The 25,482-nt window shown below is 42.7% G+C and overlaps 2 protein-coding genes and 1 pseudogene across 5 annotated transcripts; 1 reads left to right on the top strand and 2 right to left on the bottom strand.

The window, feature by feature from the left end:
- The first annotated feature begins 14,301 nt into the window (after window positions 1-14,301).
- On the top strand, window positions 14,302-17,258 carry LOC106563493 (bcl2-associated agonist of cell death). Of its 2 annotated transcripts, XM_014129141.3 has the most exons (5): window positions 14,302-14,696; window positions 14,776-14,807; window positions 15,230-15,353; window positions 15,520-15,746; window positions 16,014-17,258. In XM_014129141.3, the coding sequence occupies exons 3-5, from the start codon at window positions 15,239-15,241 to the stop codon at window positions 16,113-16,115; spliced, it is 444 nt and encodes a 147-aa protein (XP_013984616.1). In that variant the 5' UTR covers window positions 14,302-14,696; window positions 14,776-14,807; window positions 15,230-15,238; the 3' UTR covers window positions 16,116-17,258. The 2 variants fall into 2 exon arrangements, with proteins under 2 accessions (XP_013984616.1, XP_013984617.1); XM_014129142.3 differs by lacking the exon at window positions 14,776-14,807 and having other exon boundaries at window positions 14,303-14,696.
- On the bottom strand, window positions 16,623-20,085 carry LOC106563491 (aldo-keto reductase Mvan_2161). 3 transcript variants are annotated; one of them, XM_082958224.1, is made up of 4 exons: window positions 19,977-20,085; window positions 19,840-19,876; window positions 17,992-18,552; window positions 16,623-17,828 (listed from the first exon to the last, which is right to left on the bottom strand). In XM_082958224.1, the coding sequence occupies exons 3-4, from the start codon at window positions 18,517-18,519 to the stop codon at window positions 17,487-17,489; spliced, it is 870 nt and encodes a 289-aa protein (XP_082814350.1). In that variant the 5' UTR covers window positions 18,520-18,552; window positions 19,840-19,876; window positions 19,977-20,085; the 3' UTR covers window positions 16,623-17,486. The 3 variants fall into 3 exon arrangements, with proteins under 3 accessions (XP_082814350.1, XP_082814349.1, XP_013984614.2); XM_082958223.1 differs by lacking the exons at window positions 19,840-19,876; window positions 19,977-20,085 and adding an exon at window positions 19,200-19,832; XM_014129139.3 differs by lacking the exons at window positions 19,840-19,876; window positions 19,977-20,085 and having other exon boundaries at window positions 17,992-19,193.
- Window positions 20,086-21,954: 1,869 nt separating this feature from the next.
- Window positions 21,955-22,885, bottom strand: LOC106563490 (uncharacterized; annotated as a pseudogene).
- Between the last annotated feature and the right edge of the window lie 2,597 nt (window positions 22,886-25,482).

The raw sequence follows: 25,482 nt of genomic DNA on the forward strand, positions 1-25,482 counted from the left end.
GCCAGAGCGGGACACCTGTGTAATGTACAGTTCCTAATCAGCAAAGGTGTGCATCTGCTCCCTCCCTGTAAAACACCACACAAAACCGCACAGGAGACATCTGACACATTGCATTAGTGATCTAATGTTTACACTCCTGTTGACAAACAGTGATGGTAAACAGGAAATGTAATTGTAGGGAAAAAGCAGCCAGAGCATTGTTTTTTAATGTCCTCTTCTCCACCCACGGGTGGACATGGTATGCTTCCTGTTAGAGGCTGGGGCTGACGAGATGCACACAACCCTCATGGAGGATTGTATGGTGAGTACTCACATAGACACACACTGGCTGCTGTTGGACAGTGGCGCAAAGGTCAACATACCTGCTGACTCTTTTGTGTCACTGGCGGCCTGTGGGGAGCACGTAAAGCTGGCTGCCCTGTTGGGGACACGTAGAGCTGGCTGCCCTGTTGGGGACACGTAGAGCTGGCTGCCCTGTGGGGGACACGTAGAGATGTGGCTGAAAACAAGTACACAAGCCTGCAAATTGTAAGCATTGTGCGTCCTACTTTTGTGTTGTATAATTATTAGGAAATTCTGGTCAGTTTACAAATATTATCTTGTTTTATTTTTTGCCCTGTCACAGGTTATATGCATGTATTTTTGCTAATACAGTCTTCAAACAATTGGTAAAAAAAAAAAATTGCTGAATGCACATGCATTTAGATATTTTTTGTTTTCATATATTTTTTTACATTGTGGCAAGAAATGAGATCCATGAAATGAACAGCATCTCTAAGCTGGAGTTCTGGTGAAGTAATGGTAAGAATGGCTCATGGGACAGTGCATTTCCTTACAATCAAAGGGTGTCCCTGACAGTTGGAAGATGGACATGAGCAAGATCTTAGAATCGTCCTGCAGCGACGACGACGACACAGAAGCAAAGTGGGAAGAGGAGAAGGAAGTGCTCATGGTGGTTACACCATTGTGGTTTCCTACCTCCTCGACTACCTCAACAACATCCTGTCAGTCCCCGCGACAGACCTATCTCAGCTCACACCCCCTCCCATGACACCTCTCAGATAGGGACCGCTGGTTTACTAACAGACAAACATCTACTGTACTTCTACAAACATGTTTGTTTATTTGTCTGGGTGGAATTGTATTGACACCAAGTTGAAAGAAAATATTAATAGCAAATATACTTTTGTAATATCTCCTTACATCTTACCTAACCCAAACAGGCTCCATGAGATCCATTCCAACCCCTGGCCATCACAGGATGCTGCTGAGGGGAGAACGTATCATAATAATGACCGGAACCCAGCAAATGGACCGGCATCAAACACCTGGAAACCATGTGTCTGATGTATTTGATACCATTCTACAGATTCCACTCCAGTCATTACCACTAGCCCGTTCTCCCCAATTAAGGTGCACCAACCTCCTGTGCTGGCATGGTGGAGCATCCCCAAGAGCCAGACAGAGTACCCTCCAACATCACAACACCTCCACCCGTCATCACATAAGGTCAGTCCAACAGTAAATATTGGTCTAACTTTGTTAATTCCCTAACCAAGAAGACAACTAGACACCAGTTGACTGCACAAGGCATCTGCACAAGGCACAAAGCATTACAGGTAATGATTACTGTAATATTGTATGGTTCAACCTGGTAGCTAATTGGTTGTGTTGTCCTGTGTGGCTGTCTCCGGCGGCTCCAATCAGAGGCTGATCCCCCTACAGGGTAACCCTGTAACTGCAGACAGTCCAGACAGACCTGCTGTCCCCCTTAAAACCGTACCAGACCCTGGAGTGCATTGTGAAAGAGACGGAGGGCAAGCTGAACGAGCTGGGCCAGAGGATCTCAGCCAAAGAGAAGGACCAGCTGCAGAATAAGATGATGATCCTCAAAGAGCAGTTCACCAAAGAGTACATGAAGGCCAAAGAGTACATGAAGATCAAAGAGTACATGAAGATCAAAGAGTACATGAAGAGAATACATGAAGGCCAAAGAGTACATGAAGGCCAAAGAGTACATGAAAATCAAAGAGTACATGAAGAGAATACATGAAGGCCAAAGAGTACATGAAGGCCAAAGAGTACATGAAAATCAAAGAGTACATTAAGAGAATACATGAAGGCCAAAGAGTACATGAAGGCCAAAGAGTACATGAAGGCCAAAGAGTACATGAAGAGAATACATGAAGGCCAAAGAGTACATGAAGATCAAAGAGTACATTAAGAGAATACATGAAGTCCAAAGAGTACATGAAGATCAAATAGTACATGAAGATCAAAGAGTACATGAAGAGAATACATGAAGGCCAAAGAGTACATGAAGGCCAAAGAGTACATGAAGATCAAAGGTCTGAAGGATGACTCAGTTCAGCCCCAGCAGACCAGCTTTGTTACAGCAGACCACCCTGACAGCTCCAGTCTTGACCTGCTAAGGCTGATGGTGAGCCAGCTACAGATGTTGTGGTAGCAGTTGACAGGCCTAGGACCGGGCATTCCCACCCAGGCCCCCGACGGACTCACAGTGGCCTTCCATGCTCAGGACGACATCATGGAAGCTATGTGAGCAGTTACAGTAGAAGCTGGTTCTTCACTTTTCTTAATTATTCTAATAACTAACAATAGGAACAGTGTTCCTTCCCCCATCCTTTTCCTTAATGCTGAACCTGGTTTCAATACATTTTCAACATAATTCACAGCTGGTTTTAAATTCAATCTTTAATTGTAATGTAATATGACGTAGTTATAATTTGAAGGTTGACTCTTATTAACAGCTCCTCGCTCTCCCCCTGTGACAGTAGTGGTGAACAGCAGAGTGCCTATGTTAAACACAACAACCTCACTCATACCCACAGCACAAATTTGTTGGATACATTTGCTTGTTGTTTTGGTTGTGTTTCAGATTATTTTGTGCCCAGTATAAATGAATGGTAAATAACGTAATTGTGTCATTTTGGAGTCACTTGTATTGTAAATAAGAATATAATATGTTTCAAAACACTTCTACATGAATTTTGATGCTACCATGATAACGGATAATCCTGAAGGAATTGTGAATAATGAGAAAGTTAGATGTACAAATATCATACCCCCAAGACATGCTAACCTCTCAACATTACAATAACAGGGGAGGTTAGCATTTTATATCATACCCCCAAGACATGCTAACCTCTCAACATTACAATAACAGGGGAGGTTAGCATGTTGGGGGGTATGATATTTGTGTGCCTGTAACTTTCTCATTTATCATTATTTACAATTCATTCAGGATTATCCGTAATCATGGTAGCATCCACTTTCATGTAGAAGTGTTTAGAAACGTATTCTATTCTTATTTACAATAAAAGTTACAATACATTATTTACCATTACAAAACAAAGCGCAAAAGCATCCAACAAATGTGGAGTCACAAACTTGATGTAGTCATTGTGTGCTATGAATATGGGATCTGTCACGACTTCCACCGAAGTGTTTCCTCTCCTTGTTCGGGCAGTGTTCGGCGGTCGGCGTCACTGGTCTTCTAGCCATCGTCGATCCACTTTTCATTTTCCATTTGTTTTGTCTTGTCTTGTTTTCCCACACACCTGGTTTCCATTTCCCTCATTAATTGTTGTGTATTTAACCCTCTGTTCCCCCCATGTCCTTGTGTGGAATTGTTTGTTTGTAAGTGCTTGTACGCTATGTTACCGGTGCGCGTCGGGTTTTGTACCCATGTAGGTTCTTTTTGTATTGCCGTGGGTGTTGTAATTAAACTGCTCCGGCTATTACCTATCTCTGCTCTCCTGCGTCTGACTTCACTGCCACCAGTTCCGCAACCCTTACAGGATCAAATAATTCACTTTTTAATACTTTAATACCATAGGAGGTTGGTGGCACCTTAATTGGGGAGGATGGGCTCATGGTAATGGCTGGAGCGAAATGGTATCAAATACATCAAACACGTGGTTTCCAGGTGTTTGATGCCATACCATTTACTCCGTTCCAGCCATTATTATGAGCGGTCAACCCCTCAGCAGCCTCCACTGTTTAATACACATAAGTTAATTTGTAACAATACGTCTGCTCCCATAAAACTGTGGGAGCAGACGTATGTACAAAAAGTGCTGTAATTTCTAAACGATTCACCCGATATGGATGAAAATACCCTCAAATTAAAGCTGACAGTCCTGACTTCAAATCCAACATTTTGGAGTATACAGCCAAAAGAAGAAAAAATGCTTCACTGTCCCAATAATTACAGTGGGCACTGTATGTATAGGGGTAAGGTGACTAGGTAACCGGATATGTGATAAACAGAGTAGCAGCAATGTATATAAGGATTGTATGTGAATAGGTGTGCATGTGTGTCAGTAAAAAAGTGTGTGTGTGTGTGTGTGTGTGTGTGTGTGTGTGTGTGTGTGTGTGTGTGTGTGTGCAAATGTTGTAATAAGTGTTTGTGTGTGTGTTGGAGTGTCAGTGTGCGTGAGTGTGTAAGGCCCTGTGAGTGTGCATAGAGACAAAAAATAGATGGAATAAAGCTAAGCACAGACAAAATTCTAGAAGAAAACCTGGTTCTGTCTGCTTTCCAACAGACATTGGTTGACAAATTCACCTTTCAACAGGACAATAACTTAAACACAAGGCCAAATATACACTGGAGTTGTTTATTAAGACGAAATTAAATGTTCCTGAGTAGCCGAGTTACAGTTTTGACTTGAACTGGCTTGAAATTGTAATGGCAAGACCTGAACATGTCTTTCTAGCAATGACCAACTTGACAGAGGTTGAAGAATAATGTGCAAATATTGTACCATCCAGGTTTGCAAAGCTCTTAGAGACAAACGCAGAAGACTGATTCTAACATGTATTCACAAAGGTGATTCTAACATGTACTGACTCAGGGGGTTGAACACTTTTCTTAAATGTTTTTTATTTTTTGGGCCCATTGGAGGACACTAAATACAGTGCTGGAAAAAGTAGAAGTGAAAAGTAAAAGTCAGCCAGTAAAATACTTAAGTCAAAGTCTAACAGTATTTGTTTTTACATTTACTTAAGTATCAAAAGTAAAAGTAAAAATTACAAAATTCCTTATATTAATCTAAATGTATGTGTCACATGCACCAAATAAAACAGGTGCCGATCTTACCGTGAAATGCTTACTTACAAACCCTTAACCACCAATACAGTTAAGAAAAATTGAGTTAAGAAAATATTTACTAAATAAACTATAGTAACACAATAAAATAACAGTAACGAGGCTACAGTATATACAGGAGGTACAGGTACCGAGTCAATGTGCTGGGGAACAGGTTAGTTGAGGTAATTTGTACATGTAGGTAGGGGTAAAGAGGCAAAGCAGACGGCACCATTTTCCTGTTCTTAAAATGTTTGGATAGCCAGGGGCACACTCGAACACTCAGACATTATTTACAAAAGATCAATTTTCATTTAGGGAGTCCGCCAGAGGCAGTAGGGATGACCACGTTTCTCTTGATAAGTGTGTGAATTTGACAATTTTCCTGTCCTGCTAAGCATACTTTTGGTTGTCAATGTATGGAGTAAAAAGTACAATATTTTCTTTAGAAATGTAGTGGAGTAAAAGTAAAAGTTGTCAAAAATATAAATAGTAAAATAAAGTACAGATACCCCCAAAAACTACTTAAGTAGTACTTTAAAGTATTTTTACTAAATTAATTAAAACAGTTTTTTTGGACATTCTACACACACTTTTACATAGGAAGAATAAATAATTAGATATTTTGGTATACATTACATCTAGATAGATAGTAGGTATGCATTATGCATTTTATTTTCAGTCATAACTATTATAGAACATGAGCTTTTAAGAGGGTTGAATTCTTATCTAATCAAGATAGTGTTTTCTTTTTAATCATTGTTTTTACAAATGTTTCTTCCACTTTGACATAAGAGTATTTTGTGGAGATCGTTGACAAAATATGACAGTTAAATGTGTCGGAGGAAACACCGTTCAACTGTCGACCGGGGTCATCCTGCAGGCACCTGACCCGCCACAGGGAGTCGCTAGAGCGCGATGAGCCAAGTAAAGCCCCACCGGCCAAACCCACCCCTAACCCGGATGATGCCGGGCCAATTATGCGGCATCCTATGTGACTCCCGGCCACGGCCGATTGTGGTACAGCCTGGGAATGAACCCAGGTCTGTAGTAACGCCTCTATCACTGCGATGCAGTGCCTTAGACAGCTGCCCCACTTGGGAGGCCCCAATTAAATAAATTTTAATCTCACTTTGTAACACAACAAAATGGGGAAAAAGTCAAGGGGTGTGAATACTTTCTGAAGGCAAAGTCTTATGGTTTGGGGATAGAAGCTGTTCAGGAGCCTGTTGATGTCAGACTTGATGCACCGGCACCGCTTGCTGTGCGGAAGCAGAAAGAACAGTCTATGGCTTGGATGGCTGGGGTCTAAGGATTTTACAGGCCATCCTTTAACACCACCTGATATAGAGGTCCTGGATAGCATGGAGATAGGCCCCAGTGAGGTACTAGGCTGTCCACACCACCTTATGTAGCGCAATGTGCTCGAGGGCAGTGCTTTTGCCATACCAAGCATCGATGCAGCCAGTCAAGATGCTCTCAATGGTACAGCTGTTGAACTCTTTGAGGATTTGAGGGCCCATGTTAAACCTTTTCACCTCCTGACTATGAGTGCGTGTGGAAATTTTAAGTCCTTAGTGATTTGGACACCGGGGAACTTACAGCTCTTGACCCGCTCCACTGCAGCCCCGTCGATGTGCTTGTCGCCGGTGACCAGTTCTACCACCGTCCTGTTGTCTGCAAACTTGATGATGGTGTTGGAGTCGTGCGTGGCCACGCGGTCATGGGTGAATAGGGAGTACAGGAGGGCACTAAGCACACACCCCTGTGAATCCCCCGTGTTGAGGGTCAGCGTGGCGGAAGTGATGTTGCCTATCCTCACCACCTGGGGTCGGCTGGTCAGGAAGTCCAGGATCCAGTTGCAGATGAAGGTGTTCAGCCCCAGGGTCCTAAGCTTGGTGACAAGCTTGGAGGGGACAATGGTGTTGAACGCTGAGCTGTAGTCAATTAAGAGAATTCTCACATCGTTATTCCTCTTATCTAGGTGGGTGAGGGCAGCGTGGAGTGCAATTAAGATTGTGTCGTCTATGGATCTGTTGCGGCAGTATGCAAAATTTGCCTTGTAAGAATTTGCAGACGAGTATGTAAACTGCCACTTCCCTCCGTATTATTGGCCAACGCGCAATCATTGGAAAACAAACTGGACGATCTACGATTAAGACTATCCTACCAAAGGGACATTAAAAACGGCAATATCCTATGTTTCACAGAGACCACTGCTTCTTGACACAATGCGCACTTCACCCTGAAGCCAGCCGCACCAATGTGTTGGAGGAAACACCGTACACCTGGCGACCGTGTCAGCGTGCACTGCACCTGGCCTGCCACAGGAGTCGCTAGTGCACGATGGGACAAGGACATCCCTGCCGGCCAAACACTCCCCTAACCCGGACGACGCTGGGCCAATGGGACCCATGGGTCTCCCGGTTGCAGCCGGCTGTGGCAGAGCCTGGACTCGTACCCAGAATCTCTAGTGGCACTGCACCACTCGGGAGGCCTACGATGTCTAATATTAAAGAAGTCTCAAGGTATTGCTCGCCTGTGGTAGAATACCTCAGGATAAGCTGTAGACCACACTATCTACCAAGAGAGTTATCATCTATATTATTCATAGCCGTCTATCACCACCACAAACCGATGCTGGCACTAAGACCTCACTCAACGAGCTGTATAAGTCCATTAGCAAACAAGAAAATGCTCATCCAGAAGCGGTGCTCCTAGTGGCCGGGGACTTTAATGCAGGGAAACTTAAATACGTTTGACCCAATTTCTACCAGCATGTCACATGTGCAACCAGAGGGAGAAAAACAAACTCCACCTTTATTCCACACACAGAGACGCATACAAAGCTCTCCCTCGCTATCCATTTGGCAAAGTCTGACCATAATGCTATCCTCCCGATTCCTGATTACAAGCAAAAACTAAAACAGGAAGTACCAGGGACTCCCTCAATACGGAAGTGGTCAGATGACGCGGATGCTACGCTACAGGACTGTTTTGATAGCACAGACTGGAATATGTTCCGGGATTCATCCAACGGCATTGAGGAGTATACCACCTCAGTCACCGGCTTCATTAATAAGTGGATCGACGATGTTGTCCCCACAGTGACCGCACGTACATTTCCCAACCAGAAGCCATGGATTACAGGAAACATCTGCACCGAGCTAAAGGCTAGAGCTGCCGTTTTCAAGGAGCGGGACACTAATCCGGACCCTAATAAGAAATCCTGCTATGCCCTTAGCAGGAACCATCAAACACGCATAGCGTTCATACAGGACTAAGATTGAACCCGACTACATTGGCTCTGACGCTCGTCGGATGTGGAAGGGATTGAAAGATATTACGGACTACAAAGGCAAACCCAGATGCGAGCTGCCCGTTGCCGTGAGCCTACCAGACAAGCTAAATGCCTTTTATGCTCGCTTTGAGGCAAGCAACACTGAAGCATGCATGAGAAAACCAGCTGTTCCGGACAACTGTGTGATCATGCTCTCTGTAGCCGATGTGAGCAAGACCTTTAAACAGGTCAAGATTCACCAGACCGATTACCAGGACGTATACTCAAAGCATGCGCACACCAACTGGCAAGTGTCGTCAGACATTTTCAACCTCTCCCTGACCAAGTCTGTAATTCCTACATGTTTCAAACAGACCACCATAGTCCCAAGAAAGTTAAGGTAACCTGCCTATGATTACCACCCCGTAGCAATGACGTCGGTAGCCATGAAGTGCTTTGAAAGGCTGGTCATGCCTCACATCAACACCATCATGCCGGAAAACCAAACCCACTCCAAATCGCCCCAACAGATCCACAGATGATGCAATCTGAATTGCACTCCACACTGCCCTTTCCCACCTGGACCAAAGGAACACCTATGTGAGAATTTTGTTCATTGACTACAGCTTAGCGTTCAACACCATAGTGCCCACAAAGCTCATGACTAAGCTAAGAACCCTGGGACTAAACACCTTCCTCTACAACTGGATCCTGGACTTCCTGATGGGACGCTCCCAGGTGGTAAGGGTAGGCAACAACACATCTGCCACCCTGACCCTCAACACTGGGACCCCTCAGGGGTGCTTGCTTAGTCCCCTCCTGTACTCCCTGTTCACCCACAATTGCATGGCCAAGCACGACTCCAACACCATCATTAATTTTGCTGACGACAACAGTGGTAGGCCTGATCATCAACAACAATGAGACAGCCTATAGAGAGGAGGTCAGAGACCTTGCAGTTTGGTGCCAGGAAAACAACCTCTCCCTCAATGTGAGCAAGACAAAGGAGTTGATCGTGGACTACAGGAAAAGGAGGGCCGAACAGGCCCCCATTAACATCGGCGGGGCAGAAGTGGAGCGGGTCGAGAGCTTCAAGTTCCTTGGTGTCCACATCACCAACAAACTATCATGGTCCAAACACACCAAGACAGTTGTGAAGAGGGCACGACAACACATTTTCCCCCTCAGGAGACTGAAAAGATTTGGCATGGGTCCCCAGATCCTCAAAAAGTTCTACAGCTGCACCATCGAGAGCATCCTGACCGGTTGCATCACCGCCTGGTATGGCAACTGCTCGGCATCTGACCGTAAGGCGCTACAGAGGGTAGTGCGTACGGCCCAGTACATCCCTGGGGCCAAGCTTCCTGACATCCAGGACCTATATACTAGGCGGTGTCAGGACCTATATACTAGGCAGTTCTCTCTGCTACAGCACGGCAAGCGGTACCAAGTCTAGGACCAAAAGGCTCCTACCCCCCAAGCCATAAGACATAAGACTGCTGAACAATTAATCAAATGGCCACCCGGACTATTTACTTTGACACCCCCCCCACTTTTGTTTTTACACTGCTGCTACTCGCTGTTTGTTTATTATGTATTCATTGTCACTTTACAAATTACCTCGACTAACCTGTACCCCCACACATTGACTATGTACTGGTACCCCCTGTATATAGCCTCGTTATTGTTATGTAATTTTCTTGTGTTACTTTATTTGATTTTTTAAACAATTGGACTTCAGTTTATTTAGTAAATATTTTAACTATATTTATTGAACTGCATTGTTGGTTAAGAGCTTGTAAGTAAGCATTTCACAGTAAGGTGAAGGTGAATACCTGTTGTATTCGGCGCATGTGACAAATACATTTTGATTTGATAACCAGCCTTTCAAACCACTTCATGGATTACAGATGTGAGTGCTACAGGGTGGTAGTCATTGATCTTGGGAACATGAATGATGGTGGTCATCTTAAAACGTGGGGATTATAGACTGGGACAAGGAGTTTGAAATTTACAGTGAATATGCCTGCAAGCTGTTCTGTGCAAGCTCTGAGAACGCCCCCTCGAATACCGCCGGGTCCCGTGGCCTTGCGGGTGTTGATCTGATTAAAGACTTACTCACGTCGGCCTCAGAGAGAGATCACCCAATCCTCTGGGTCGGTGGCGGCCCTCTCATCCAGCATTCAGCTCAGAGTTACAGCCCCTACTGGAGATGTTTCAGACATTTTGAAGAGGGTTAAGTCATCCTGGACAGGGTAACTGATGAATTTTTTTTATAATTGTCCCTCTGCTGGTTTTGGAGTAATGGGCTGCCCACAGACTGGCCTTGGTTACTTAATCGAACATCAAAAGACACTTTGTACCACAGAATTCTGGATGAGCTCCAGGCAGCAATGAGCCACAGCAGACCTGGCCTCCACAATTCCCCCAGCCACAGGGGCTCTGTTCCCTGCACAACCATGATCTACCAAACAATGGATAAATTATGAATGTAATATAACGTAATCATGTTGTCTTTGTTTTTCCCTCTCACAGAAAGCACCATTAGCCTACTTGCTCGCAGCTACAGATTGAGCCACAGAGGCATCTACAGTAATGAAGCAATTCAGGTTATGTGCTCAGGGGCTGGGGAGCAATCCAATTTCCCTAGCTAACATCGACTCAATTTAAACGTAGGATCACCCCATACTAATGTGCACAAAGGGTCCAGTAATCTGGTCTGTGTCCAGAAACTAAATCAGTAATTCAGGATGAGAAACAGCAGCAGCAGTAAGATTTACTGTACAATAAGACGTAAATAAAGCATCCAAGCTCAAGAAAAGATAAAAAGAAAAGCAGCCCTGAAGGACTGAGGTTGACACCAGCAGAAACACTGACTGTAGACAGCCTTGACACTGCTCACTTTCTAAGACACCTGAAAACAGAAAATATCTTCCAAACACCGTGTGCGCACGCTCGTGTGTGTGTGTACGCTCGTGCGTGTGTGTATTCATCCCTAATACTACTGAAAATGGTGAGACCTTCAGCGAGCACCTAGGCACTTGGTTTATCTAACTATCCCATGAAACACATGGAATTGTCTCTCCAAATAATATTTTAATTTCTTCCCTATCGTTTTATGTTGCCTTGATATCTTGCCCTGCCAGGCATCATCTGGTAGAAGCTCTGATCTGAACGAAGACCAATAAGGTGCTAATTAAAGTAAAACACTAGAATGACACCAAGCCTACTACCTGGATTTCCAATAATGTTAGCTTAAATTACCCTCCCTTAACATAAATGTATATAAATTCACTTATAGAGATTGAAAAGGACGCACTAGGTCAACATATTTAATTACAATCATGGATTTTGATTGGACGTTTTAATCAAATTCATATAAAGTTTAAATAGCATGCTACAGTCAAATAATTAAGATAACAGCTTTGCTGTATAAGAGTTTCCCGCCATCTAGTGGCCATAAAACAAAACTACAACTATAATAATAAAGAAACCCTAGCCAACACAGGCTGCACCCCCTCACAGTCAGCCCAATTCTGGTCTTTTTTCCCACTAATTGGTATTTTGACCAATCACAGATCTTTTCACATCCGACCTTTTTCAGAACTGATATAATTGGACAAAAGACCAATTATTGGAAGAAAAAAAAATCAAGAATTAGGCTGTCTAAACACAGCCTATGGTGGCTGTATGTATCTCAATGGACTCCTTTTATTTATTTTTGTTATTTAACTAGGCGAGTCAGTTAAGAACAAAATCTTATTTACAATGACGGCCTACCCCGGCCAAACCCTAACCCGGACGACGTTGGCCAATTATGTGCCTCCCTATGGGACTCCCATGTCACCGCTGGTTGTGATACAGCCTGGAATCAAACCAGGGTCTGCAGTGATGCCTCTAGCACTGAGATGCAGTGCCTTAGACCACTGCACCACTCGGGAGCCCAAACTTTACTCATCTCCTTTCCTACATACCTTCTGACCTCAGAAGACTTGATGAATTACAGCGCCTTCAGAAAGTATTCACACCCCCTTGACTTTTTCCACATTTTGTTGTTTTACAGCCTGAATTTAAAATGGATTAAATTGAGATTTGTCATCATGGAACTGTTTTCCGACATTTTAAGAAATTAATTGAAAATGAAAAGCTGAAATGTCGAGTCATTACATATTTAAATCCTGTGTTATGGTAATAGGTTCAGGAGTAAAATTTTGGTTTAACAAGTCACATAAGTCACATGGACTCACTCTGTGTGCAATATTAGTTTTTAACATGATTTTTTAATGACTACCTCATCGCTGTACCCCACACATGTAATTATATGTAAGATCCCTCAGTCGAGCAGTGAATTTCAAACACATAGACCAGGGAGGTTTTCCAATGGCTCCCAAAGAATTGGTAGATCGGTAAAATTAGGAAAAAAAGCTGATATTGAATATCCCTTTGAGCATGGTGAAGTTATTAAGTACACTTTGGATGGTGTATTACTATCAATACACCAGGTCACTACAAAGATACAGGTGTCCTTCCTAACTCAGTTGCTGGAGAGGAAGGAAACCGTTCAGGGATTTTACCATGAGGCCAACGGTGACTTTAAAACAGTTTGTTTTTTCCTATCACAGCCATTAAACTCTAAGGATGGATCAACAACATTGTAGTTACTCCACAATACTAATCTAATTGACAGAGTGAAAGCAAGGAAACCTGTACAGAATAAAATGTTTCCAAAACATGCATCATGTTTACAAGGCACTGAAGTAACACTGCAAAAAATGTGGTAAAGCAATTCACTTTTTGCCATGAATACAAAGCGTTAAAACGGAATGGAGCTAAGCACAGGCAAAATCCTAGAGGAAAACCTGGTTCAGTCTGCTTTCCACCAGACACCGGGAGATTAATTCACCTTTCAGCAGGACAATAACCTAAAACACAAGGCCAAATCTACACCGGAGTTGTTTACCAAGAAGACAGTGAATGTTCCTGATTGGCCAAGTTACAGTTTTGACTTAAATCTGTTTGAAAATATGTCAGGACTTGAAAATGGTTGTCCAGCAATGATCAACAACCAATTTGACAGAACATTTAAAAAAATAATGGCCAAATACTGTACAATCTAGGTGTCCAAAGCTCTTAGAGATTTCCCCAGAAAGATTCACAGCTGTAATTGCTCCAAAGCTGATTCTGGGGTGTAAATCAGATATTGTAAATCAGATATTTCTGTATTTCATTTTCAAAACATTTGCTAAAATTTCTGAAACATGTGTTCACTTTGTTATTATGGGGTAATGTGTATAGATGGGTGAGAGATAATTTTTATTTTTTTATTAATGTTGAATTCAGGCTGTAACAACAAAATATGGAATAAATCAAGCGGTGTGAAGTTTCTGAAGGCACCGTGTACATAATTTCTGTGGCGACATAAACAAAAAAAAGCATAGGCTACCTCATGTTGATGTGATGTCCCTCATTATGGTCAGAATATTGTACTGCTTCCAACAAATGAAAAATCATTTGGGGTGACATCTCAGATAAAGTACACATTATCTCAAATTAAAGTGTGACTAAATTACAGAAGAACAAATATACAGGGCATTGGCAAATTTCTCTACCTAATGTAATAGTTTGGTTATTTATGAACTAATCTAAATGTCCGTCACTACCCAATATCAATAATAAGCTTTTAGTAAATTGTGCGCGCGGAGATGGGCGAAACGGTAAACAAGTCACGAGACCGCATGAACCATTCGACTTTCCATACTTTATACAACCGTTCCATACCCATTTATACAACTGTGTTCCATATCCGTTTCGCAACAGTGACGTTTTGACAAGATAGCCATTGAAAAAACCCTAGCAGCGCGCTTATTGGCTTGTTCTGCTTGCCAGTGTCAGCCTATTGGGCGAAGAGGTGCTACTGTACAACACGACGGAAGACAACAACAGCATTGGGTACTCGAGACCGCCTTCCATATGTCAAGACATTTCAGTAAGAATTTGATAAACTGATTGAAATTGAGTGAAGACAATCTTTAAGAACAGAAGATGTGAGCTAACTACGAAAGTTTGTTTTGAACATTTGATCATAAAAGGCTCCCGGTGGCACACAAAGCAATAACGTTACTAGATAGACCGTTACTGTTTCTATTTGGGTGTGCCACTTGCAATGAGAGGAAATCAACACCGACTGGGTCTTGGAGAAACAGAAATAGCACCACTTCCAAGGTCCAGTTTAACATTGACAGAAGAGGATAGCCAAAATAGAGTCAACCTATAACCACCCTCTTGCAAGTCGTCAGGACACCTTGGGTAAGTTCTAGCTAAATATACTGAAAATATTGAATTCCTATAAATAAATAAAATACATGTATATTGATTTTACCAACAGCCTGCTGTGGTGAGAGTAACGTTCTCCTTACAGTAAGTAGATGGTTATGAGCCACACTATTCCTTACAGTAGATACATATGGTTATGAGCAACACTATGCCAGTCTCTCTTGGCTAAGAGTTGAGGAAAGACTGACTGCATCACTTCTTGTTTTTATAAGAAACATTAATGTGTTGGAAATTCCAAATTATTTGCATAGTCAACTGACACACACACACTGACACACACACCCACCCACCAGACATGCCACCAGGGGTCTTTTCAGGTCCAGAACAAATTCAAGGAAATGTACAGTATTACACAGAGCCATGAGTGCATGGAACTCCCTTCCATCTAATATAGCACAAGTGAACTGCAAACCTAGTTTCAAAAAACAAATGAAACTAATGGCGTCAGCTAATGGGGTTCATAATAAATGAAAATAATTCACTGTGGATGGCCCATTTCTCTTCAGGTATTTACAATGGACTACACACATGATTGTGTGGATGAATGTGAGTCTGATCACTCAGGAACCACACGCAACTCAGAATTCCAGCTCCATGTCTCAACTACAATGAGCAACAGACCAAGACCAGGTCAGAATCAAACTTGCATTTACCCTCAAACCTATAAAGCCTGGATATTGAATATCATGTGAAAATACATTCATACTCAGTTTGGATACATGTGTGAATCTCTTCAGGTATAAATACATCTAACCATTTCTTAATTCCCCCCTTCCCTTTCCACTCACTGACACAGGTGAGCGAGTCCGGCTCTACTCAGAGTCCCAGGTGTGCTCCCAGGTTGGCAAAAGGGAAGACACAGAGTTTCAGGATGTGATGACTCCTACTGAGGAGGGTGGGGGTGATGGGGCTTCATTCCGAGGTCGATCACAGTCTGCTCCTCCTGCACTATGGGCTGCAAAGAAATATGGCTGCCAGCTGAGGAGGATGAGTGATGAATTTGACACCTGGCTCGACAAAGGGGTAAGATATGTGGGCTGGCAGAGGAGTGTACAATTGAAAGATTGGGAACAAAGCACTCTCATTCCCATTTACTATATACATGTATAGTAAATGTGTAATATGCGACTTTATCCTTAGCTACATGAATGGACTCCACAGGTCTAAGCATAGTGCATATACCGTAGGATAATGATTTACCCGAGTATCACTAATTGACAGTGATTGCAGTAAAGACTGCTTTACATAAAAATGTATAGAGTTGACCTTTCAATCTATTTCCCTGCCTAGGTGCCCAAGAGAGGGATTATCCCAAGAGGAGGCAAGCAGAAAGTCTCCCGAGGATGGTTCTCTTTCCTCTGGAGTCCAAAGGAGGCGGAAGGCAGGGAGTGAGAAACCAATACAGTACGCACCTCTTTCAGAGACCAAGGCAAGAAGGAGCTCATACACATTTCCATAATGACTGGACCACACCTGAAATATTCACGTCTCATAGGCATACTTTTGCTTAAATTACAGTGTCTATGGAGAATATCAATTCAAATGTGACCTTTTTGTACAATCAAATCAAACGTTATGCAAAAATGCATTGCATATTGAAAACATGTTGCAATATTACCAAAAAGTGATTCAGTGCATAATAAATGCATTTTCAAAGAAATGCAGTCATTAAAAAGCGACAATCTCTTGTGCCAATTACATATTTATAAACATATTTGCAGAGAAATGTCAAATTGTTCTATGAAATGTTTCTACATTTGTAAGTATGAATTTCAAAGCGTAGGCTAATAACTAATGGTTTGAAATAAACAAAATGTAAATATACTTTAATGATTCTTAAAATATGAAACCTCTGAAAAGGACAACTGATCTGTGATGACAATAATTATAAGACGGGTATGTTGTACAAAACGTTTTATTATAGATGCTAGCCTATTAAATGCCTTTATCTGCAAAAACATTAGTGCATTCTGACTTGACATAGGCACATGTAACTCCAGTGTGCGATAGAATGAGTAGATTTACGTAGACTTAGATGGACAGGCACCTATTTCAAGTCAGGGTATTGCCAAAAACGTAAAAGTAGATGTTCAATTATCTTCATACATACTTAACTGATACACTAAGTTTATTTTGGTATTGTTCTTAAACTTAGATGCATTACATTTCATTATCTTCTTTCATTTGCAATAGTATTTAATTTATTCAGTATATTTTTTCAATTGTATAGTGTGCATACTGGTATGTAAATATTTACAATCCAGGCCATACGCAGCCTTCTCAACCACCTTATATGCAAATATTCGGGAATACTGTTAAGCAAGAAATATGGCAATCTGATGTATAAACAATAGTAGGAGTCATCCACTGCCATCAGTTAAAACTGATATTCTACTTGAAAATTTGTGTGGTTTAACATTTTTATATTTATTTTTTTCATAAAAAAACTATAACTATTTGTAAATATTTGTTATGTTATGTAACAGATTAAATGTTTGAACATTGCTTATTAAAACGTGACTTGTTTTTTGCAAATCTTTGTTGAAGTAATTCATATTAAGCATTTTAACATGCATTAGGATAGGTCTTTATTTAAACTAACCGATTGGCCTAACATTTGTTCAAGAATCAAGGAACTATGACTTAAACATAAATATGGTAAATGAAACGTTACATTTCATTATAGGTTCGTTTGTAGTTCAGAATTACATTTAACACAATGTTCTATGACTGATCAAGTATATTGTTGTGGGGCTCTCTCCTCTAGACCACATTAGTGGGATCTCTTTTGCAGAACCTTTTTCCACTGTCCATGTCAGACAGTCTCGCCATTCCCCCTTCATCCAGGTCAAAGTCAAACACCTGCCCATTTTCTCTCACCCTCTTGGGCCGTGTGGACCTGGGTAACACAGCCACACCCTGCTGAATGGCCCACCTCAAAAGCACCTGGGAGGCAGTTCTGCCATGCCCCTCCGCCATAGCAACAACTTCTGGTTCCGACAACAGGGCACCTTTCCCCAGGGATGAATACGCCTGGAAGCAGACTCCCGAGTCCCTGCAAATGACCCTCAGCTCCTTCTGTGCCAGTCTAGGATGGAACTCCACCTGCAGAATGGTAAAAAAATATAATAAATGAGAGTTAAAATCGCAGGCCAGGTACAAACAGCAGCTTGGCTAAGCTAAATCCGAATAGATTTAAACTATGGTCTGTATGTGTCAAATTTGAAAAATAAAACCACTTCAACAAATCATGAGGACATGAATGTACCTGCAGCACGGCAGGGCGCACCCTGCAGGTCTCCAGCAGCTCTATCAGGTGCCTAGGAGAATAGTTTGAGACCCCAATTGCTCTGAGCATACCATTGGTATGGAGCTCCTCCATGACAGTCCAGCTGTGGGCTCGATGCTGTGCATTCCTCTCATCTTCTGGTTCCAGACCCTCAGTTCCAGGCCAGTGGATGAGGTACAAGTCAATGTATCCCCCTAGCCCCAGCCTCTCCAGGCTACGAGCACAGCCCTCTCTGGCCTTCGAGCCCATGTCCGCTGGGGACAGCTTACTGATGAGAAAGATGTCTGCTCTGGTCAGGTTGTGTTTGGGCATCAGGTCCAACAGGGCGTGGCCCAAGTCTGCTTCATTGCCGTACACCGCAGCAGTGTCAAAGGCACGATACCCTTCCCCGAGTGCAGCGTCAACACTCAGGTGCATTTGCTTACCTTGCAGCCTGTATGTTCCTAGTCCCAGGAGGGGCATCTGAGCCCCAGTATTCAGTCTAAACGAGGGCAGGGGGGAAGACATCAACGCCAGATGGAAGGGTTGGGGAGTACTGTGCTGTAAAAAAAATATGGACATTGTGGTTTAACCATTAGCCACATACCCACCTATACAATCATGCTACATACACACACACACGTCACAACTGCTACTACCAGACTCGTATGATTGCTCGCTAAATACTGCACAATTTAAAACACTTCCTCACAAATCCCCTTCCCCAAAATACGTGTAAATATCGGACTATAAATTGTGCTTTCCTGTGCAATACTGATGCTAAAAAATATTATATTCTACTGAGCATTTTACTTTATGCCGTATACTTATCTTTGTTATTTTGTATTGCATTGTCGAGAAGACACCTGCAAGCATTTCGTTGGACATTATGTAACGTTATACTATGTGTATCCCGTACATACGACTAATAACTACAACTTAAAACTATTGGTATAGTACTTCAAGACAAGTCTACATGGCCAAGCTTTTAATGTATTTTTTTGAGCAGAAGAGGACTCGTTTCATTTAACTGGCTGGGGTACCACAATATTCGCGCCATGATGGAACACTGAATTTGACAGGAAATTGCTAGCTATTAAACCAACTTCAGACCATTTCAGTGGCTGCAAAATACTATCATATTTCTGACATAGTGTCATGTTTTCGCTTCTCATACGTTTACTTTTCTTTAGAGACAGACAACTTACTTGAAGGATGACCACGTGTTGTTATGTTTAGATGGTACGGTACACGAACATACGTTGTAGGATTTGAGCGAAGTTGGTGATGTCCGAAGGTATTTTATGGGTTCCCTACTGTCTTCGCGCACATCACCAGATGAACTGTGGACGCATTTTAATAGATCGTCTAAAGTGGCTTCCTTCTTCTTCTTCAACTACTTCTGTATAAAAATAACACACAGGCTAAGTAAGACCATATGAATGACACTTTTTTCACTTTAGAGCAGATTATTTATCTGCTACCGCATGGCAAACGGTACTTGGAACGCCAAGTCTAGGACCAAAAAGCTCCTCTACAGCTTCTACCCCCAAGCCATAAGACTGCTGAACAATTTATACAATCGCCACCGGACTATTTACATTGACACCCCCCCCCCCAATTACCTCAACTAACCTCTACCCCCTGTATATAGCCTCGTTATTGTTAGTGTTACTTTGTATTATTATTTTTTACTTTAGTCTATTTGGTAAATATTGTCTTAACTCTTCTTGAACTGCACTGTTGGTTAAGGGCTTGTAAGTAAGCATTTCACGGTAAGGTCTACACTTGTATTCGGTGCATGTGACAAATAAAGTTTGATTTGATTTGAATAAAGACAAGTCATACCCAACATTGGAACTCAATAGACGTATTTCATTGTCACCTGCAATAACATGACAAAGTCAACTTTTGCTTTAAAATGGCAGCTGTTAAAATTAACTTCAATAATGCTAAATGGCTAATCGTTTTCTTTAAATACTCACAAACCCTTAAATATGCCATCAGGAACAGTCCCCAGTGACGTGCTGTAGACTGGAAGAGGCTGAATAGATGTTGAAACATGTAGGGGTGAAAAAGAGGACAGTATAAAACAATCTTATTATCCTCCATGTGCTTGAAAAGGGTTAACATGGACCAAATCCTAATTACTGTTCATCTTCCTTTTTCCTCACTTATCAAGTAATTAAAGACCAGATAGGCAAGGACAGAGAAATGGGACATTTCAGACTTCAGATTTTGCCTTGGCATGAAATTCTCTAAAGAGATTTCCTTCCAAGCATCCAGTGAAATTATTGAAAATATGCAACATTGTGGTACCATGGAATGTATTAGATTGGGGAAGTGCACCATGGAGAACTTGAAATGTTGCACACCATCAAAAGCAATCAATGCCAAAACATTATTGTCAAAAGACCATGCCGGAGGCCCTGTGCATTCTTGCCTTCAATTTCAGTACCTTCAGTTTTACCTGCCAAGCTGTTACACAAGTTTTCACTTACCTTTTTCAGGTGGAGGAAAGTTTTCATAGGACAACTTGTAAAAGAGAAATTAAAACGTTAGCAGTTAAGGGTTACAGTATGCCAGGCCCTATTTCTCTATTTGGAGAAAGGAATTGTCCAACAAAAGGAAGAGGCCATGTCAGGTCTTACACAAAAGTTTAGTCTGAGTTTAGCCCCTTGTGGGGGTAGTTTGTGGAGGTAGGTTGTATGAAAGATCCTGTATACACCAGACACCTTACCTTTCGACTGACATTTGACATCCAAACTCCTCAACACCATTGACATTGTTCAGAGCTACTTACTTGACCTCTGGCAAGGGTGCTTTTTTTTGTCTGAAGAGACTTCAAGTCATTTAGTTGTGGTAGGACACAAACCATTTCAATTACACTATTGGTAACCGTCAATCACGTATTTGAGCAATCATTATTTCATAATCAGTTCGTAAAGATAGTCAACAAAAAATGTGAAAAAGCGGCTGATCAAGACATTTCTTCATGTATTTCTTATCAAAACAAGTCAAATTTGTCCGTTTCAACAACTGTAATGATGAATTCGAAATAAGTCATAAAAAATGTTCCCATTCCAATTAACAGCATTTTAACCGAGAAGCGTACAATCAGGAAAGTCTATAGGCGTAGATGTCTATTTTATTTTGGATTACATCAACGTCACGTTATACAAAAACAAAAAGGTCTCACAACGCAACAGAAAGCTAGTGATTAGTTCGTATATGCATAATGTGAAATAGTAATACAAGCTGTGTGACTATGGCGGTGCAACGGTTTTTCGGTGGTTATCTTTTTATTTCGTCGCTGAAGTCGATGAACCGGTCGTATCGGGTTTTGTTTCGAAGGCGATGCTTTATCCTATGATGCTGCGTCGAACGTGGCAAGGCCTTCAGAGGAGATGAGCTCAGTCAGCTGTTGCGGTGTGTTTGGTTAGTCGGTCAGTCAGGTTGCACACAACACCCCCAACCTTTGAATTGGGGTGAATGACAAAAACCTGAGGGAGAGGGGTTATTTTTAGGGGACAAATAAAACTGTCTTAGAGAGTAGTATTTCAGGACTTTTAGGCAGAGCCATCCACTCAATGTAGGGCCTACTACACAAAACATAATTCCTATACTACACCAGAAAATCCTAAACTCCAAAATATAATATTAACAACAGACATTGAGACACTAGCCTACCACCTCGTCTACAAATCTGTTAACAATCAAACACGCATACAATTATTCATAGACTGCTGTTATGGCTGGCGTTTCTTCCATCATAAATAAACAAAAACGAGTCAAAATCAATTAAGTGTGATGTTTGACTAAGTAAGATTTATGTATGTACAGTATTGTCCCTATTACCCATTCTCCTATATAATATACGATTAAGACCAGCTTCAAAAAACCTCTCAAGGCACTCATAGCAAACACACTCATACAGTAAATCTTCCATTTCAAAAAGAGCCCTTAGTAACCTCTACCAAAACCATTAGAGTAATTCTCCTCAAAGTAATCATGATTATCAAAGCCTGAGCCCAGAGCATTGATGGAGGGGGCACAGAGCTGCCACCAACGAAATCTCGCCAAGCACCACTTCGCACATAGCTGGCAGAGGAAGGTGAGTGCAACAGAGTGTGGCGGCTAGCCAGGGGCCTGCGCTCCCAGTAATAACAGGAAGTAAGTGGGGGAGAAAGTGGCCACTGAGGGAGTGGGGGAAGCCGTCGCTCATAAGAATCCTGCTCAAAGTAAGAGGAAGAGTATGGGTCATGGCAGACACTCCTCTCATATAGGTCACGATCGTAATAGGCCCTAGTAGGGGGTGGAGGAGGTGGAAGGGGACCACGAGATGGGTAGTAGTCACTGTGTGGCGCTCGAGCAGGGAGGTAGTGAGGAGCGTGGTGTGGGTGAAGTGGATAGTGGTGAGGTGGGGGAGGGTAGTCATCCCCTCTGCCATTTCTGGATTGATTGTTGCAGGAGATGGACACGAAGATCTTTTGGCCCTCCAGTTTAGAGTGATTTAACTGAGAAATGGCCCCATGGGCCTCATTTTCGTTCTGCATGTGCACAAAGGCCAAGTTCTTCACAATGTCACACTACCACCTTACCAAACGGCTGGAAGAGCGCTCGTCTTATCAGCTGTAGTCCCCTCAGGGACATTCCCTACGTAGATCTTTGTGGCATTGCGGACCTTCGTAGTGGCAAACCCCACTGTGATTTGCGCTCAATTGAGCTCATGGAGTTCGACCACTGCCTTCTGAGCCGCCTCCTCATTCATGTGCACAAAGCCATTGTTTTTCAGAATGTCACAGTCCAATACCGGACTATATTTCTCAAATAGGGTATGCAGTTCTGGCTCTGTGGTTGGGGAGTTCACATTTCCAACAAATATGTTTACCATTTTAGTATGGTAGCTAACAAGACAGTATTGACTTAGCTGTTGCACATAAGGGGTGCATCAAGTTTACAGGATTCCTGGAGGACACTTCTTCAGCACTCAACCGGTCTAAAACCAAAAATATGACAAGTTAGACATTAACACCCCATTGGAATCGTGGGAATTCTGGGGTTCTCAGGCACAGTGTGGGCTTTTTGGGGTTAACATTAGTTAACTAGCTTCTTAACTAGCTTGTTACAGCCAGGCTATTTAACGTTAACTGGCGAGTATATTTGCTAGTAGCTAACGTTAGTGACTGATAAGTTACAAAAATACACTCACTTGAAATATCTAGCGAGCTAGTTACATTCCACAAAATAAAGTGTGCCTTTCTGACCAAATAGAAATACCTTAGTAGATGTAGCCTAGTTAGATAATGTTGTTAGTGTATGTGGAGGTTAGCTAGCTACTAGTCACAACTAGCGTGATAGCTAACAAAAGCTGCCAGCAGCAGGCTAACTAGCAAGCTAAAAACGTCAACTGATAACTGGCTGCCTTTTTGAGGTTGTAAGACATGTCGCTTTCGTCTATTTCTGTACAAATTAACTTAAATATCACCGTGTAGGTTGGGTTACGTAGGTATGTACTTTAATGGCTTCACCACAGCCCTACTTCCCACTGACAACAAATTGCAGCAAGCTAACGGCAGCTGGCACTAAAGCTAGCTGGATAACTAGGAAGAGCAAAGTTTGTTGTCTACGGCTGCGTATTTTATTTAACCCTTAATTAACTAGGCAAGTCAGTTATTAACAAATTCTTATTTACAATGACGGCCAGACCCGGACGACGCTGGGCCAATTGTGCGCCACCCTATGAGACAATCACGGCCGGATGTGATTCGGCCTGGATTCAAACCAGGAACTGTAGTGAAACCTCTTGCACTGAAAAACAGTGCCTTCGACCGCTGCGCCACTCGGGAGCCCCATCAATATTCTAAAGTGACTTCCTTTCCCTAGTCTGCCGTTATTTTATAAAATTGTACAGGTGGAATGTACAGTCGTGGGCAAACGTTTTGAGAATGAAGCAAATATTCATTTCCACAAAGTTTGCTGCTTCAGTGTTGTCTTGTTTTGTACGCTTTGTACAAAATAATAAAACGCAGTACTACAGGATATTTCTTAACGTAGCTCTTTATTAGCTAGCTACAACTGGCATGTTCACCCATCTCCAACCATGATCAACTGACCATGACCTAACCATCTGGGTGGTCTTAACCAATCATAGCACAGTATGATACGGCGGTAAAATATACTGCTCAAAAAAATAAAGGGAACACTTAAACAACACATCCTAGATCTGAATGAAAGAAATCATCTTATTAAATACTTTTTTCTTTACATAGTTGAATGTGCTGACAACAAAATCACACAAAAATAATCAATGGAAATCCAATTTATCAACCCATGGAGGTCTGGATTTGGAGTCACTCAAAATTAAAGTGGAAAACCACACTACAGGCTGATCCAACTTTGATGTAATGTCCTTAAAACAAGTCAAAATGAGGCTCAGTAGTGTGTGTGGCCTCCACGTGCCTGTATGACCTCCCTACAACGCCTGGGCATGCTCCTGATGAGGTGGCGGATGGTCTCCTGAGGGATCTCCTCCCAGACCTGGACTAAAGCATCCGCCAACTCCTGGAAAGTCTGTGGTGCAACGTGGCATTGGTGGATGGAGCGAGACATGATGTCCCAGATGTGCTCAATTGGATTCAGGTCTGGGGAACGGGTGGGCCAGTCCATAGCATCAATGCCTTCCTCTTGCAGGAACTGCTGACACACTCCAGCCACATGAGGTCTAGCATTGTCTTGCATTAGGAGGAACCCAGGGCCAACCGCACCAGCATATGGTCTCACAAGGTGTCTGAGGATCTCATCTCGGTACCTAATGGCAGTCAGGCTACCTCTGGCGAGCACATGGAGGGCTGTGCGGCCCCCCAAAGAAATGCCACCCCACACCATGACTGACCCACCGCCAAACCGGTCATGCTGGAGGATGTTGCAGGCAGCAGAACGTTCTCCACGGCGTCTCCAGACTCTGTCACATCTGTCATGTGCTCAGTGTGAACCTGCTTTCATCTGTGAAGAGCACAGGGCGCCAGTGGCGAATTTGCCAATCTTGGTGTTCTCTGGCAAATGCCAAACGTCCTGCACGGTGTTGGGCTGTAAACACAACCCCCACCTGTGGACGTCGGGCCCTCATACCACCCACATGGAGTCTGTTTCTGACCGTTTGAGCAGACACATGCACATTTGTGGCCTGCTGGATGTCATTTTGCAGGGCTCCTCCTGCTCCTCCTTGCACAAAGGCGGAGGTAGCGGTCCTGCTGCTGGGTTGTTGCCCTCCTACGGCCTCCTCCACGTCTCCTGATGTACTGGCCTGTCTCCTGGTAGCGCCTCCATGCTCTGGACACTACGCTGACAGACACAGCAAACCTTCTTGCCACAGCTCGCATTGATGTGCCATCCTGGATGAGCTGCACTACCTGAGCCACACTAGAGTGAAAGCACTGCCAGCATTCAAAAGTGACCAAAACATCAGCCAGGAAGCATAGGAACTGAGAA

Source organism: Salmo salar, chromosome 11 (assembly GCF_965601325.2).
Source record: "Salmo salar chromosome 11, fSalSal1, whole genome shotgun sequence".
Classification (NCBI taxonomy): Eukaryota; Metazoa; Chordata; class Actinopteri; order Salmoniformes; family Salmonidae; genus Salmo; species Salmo salar.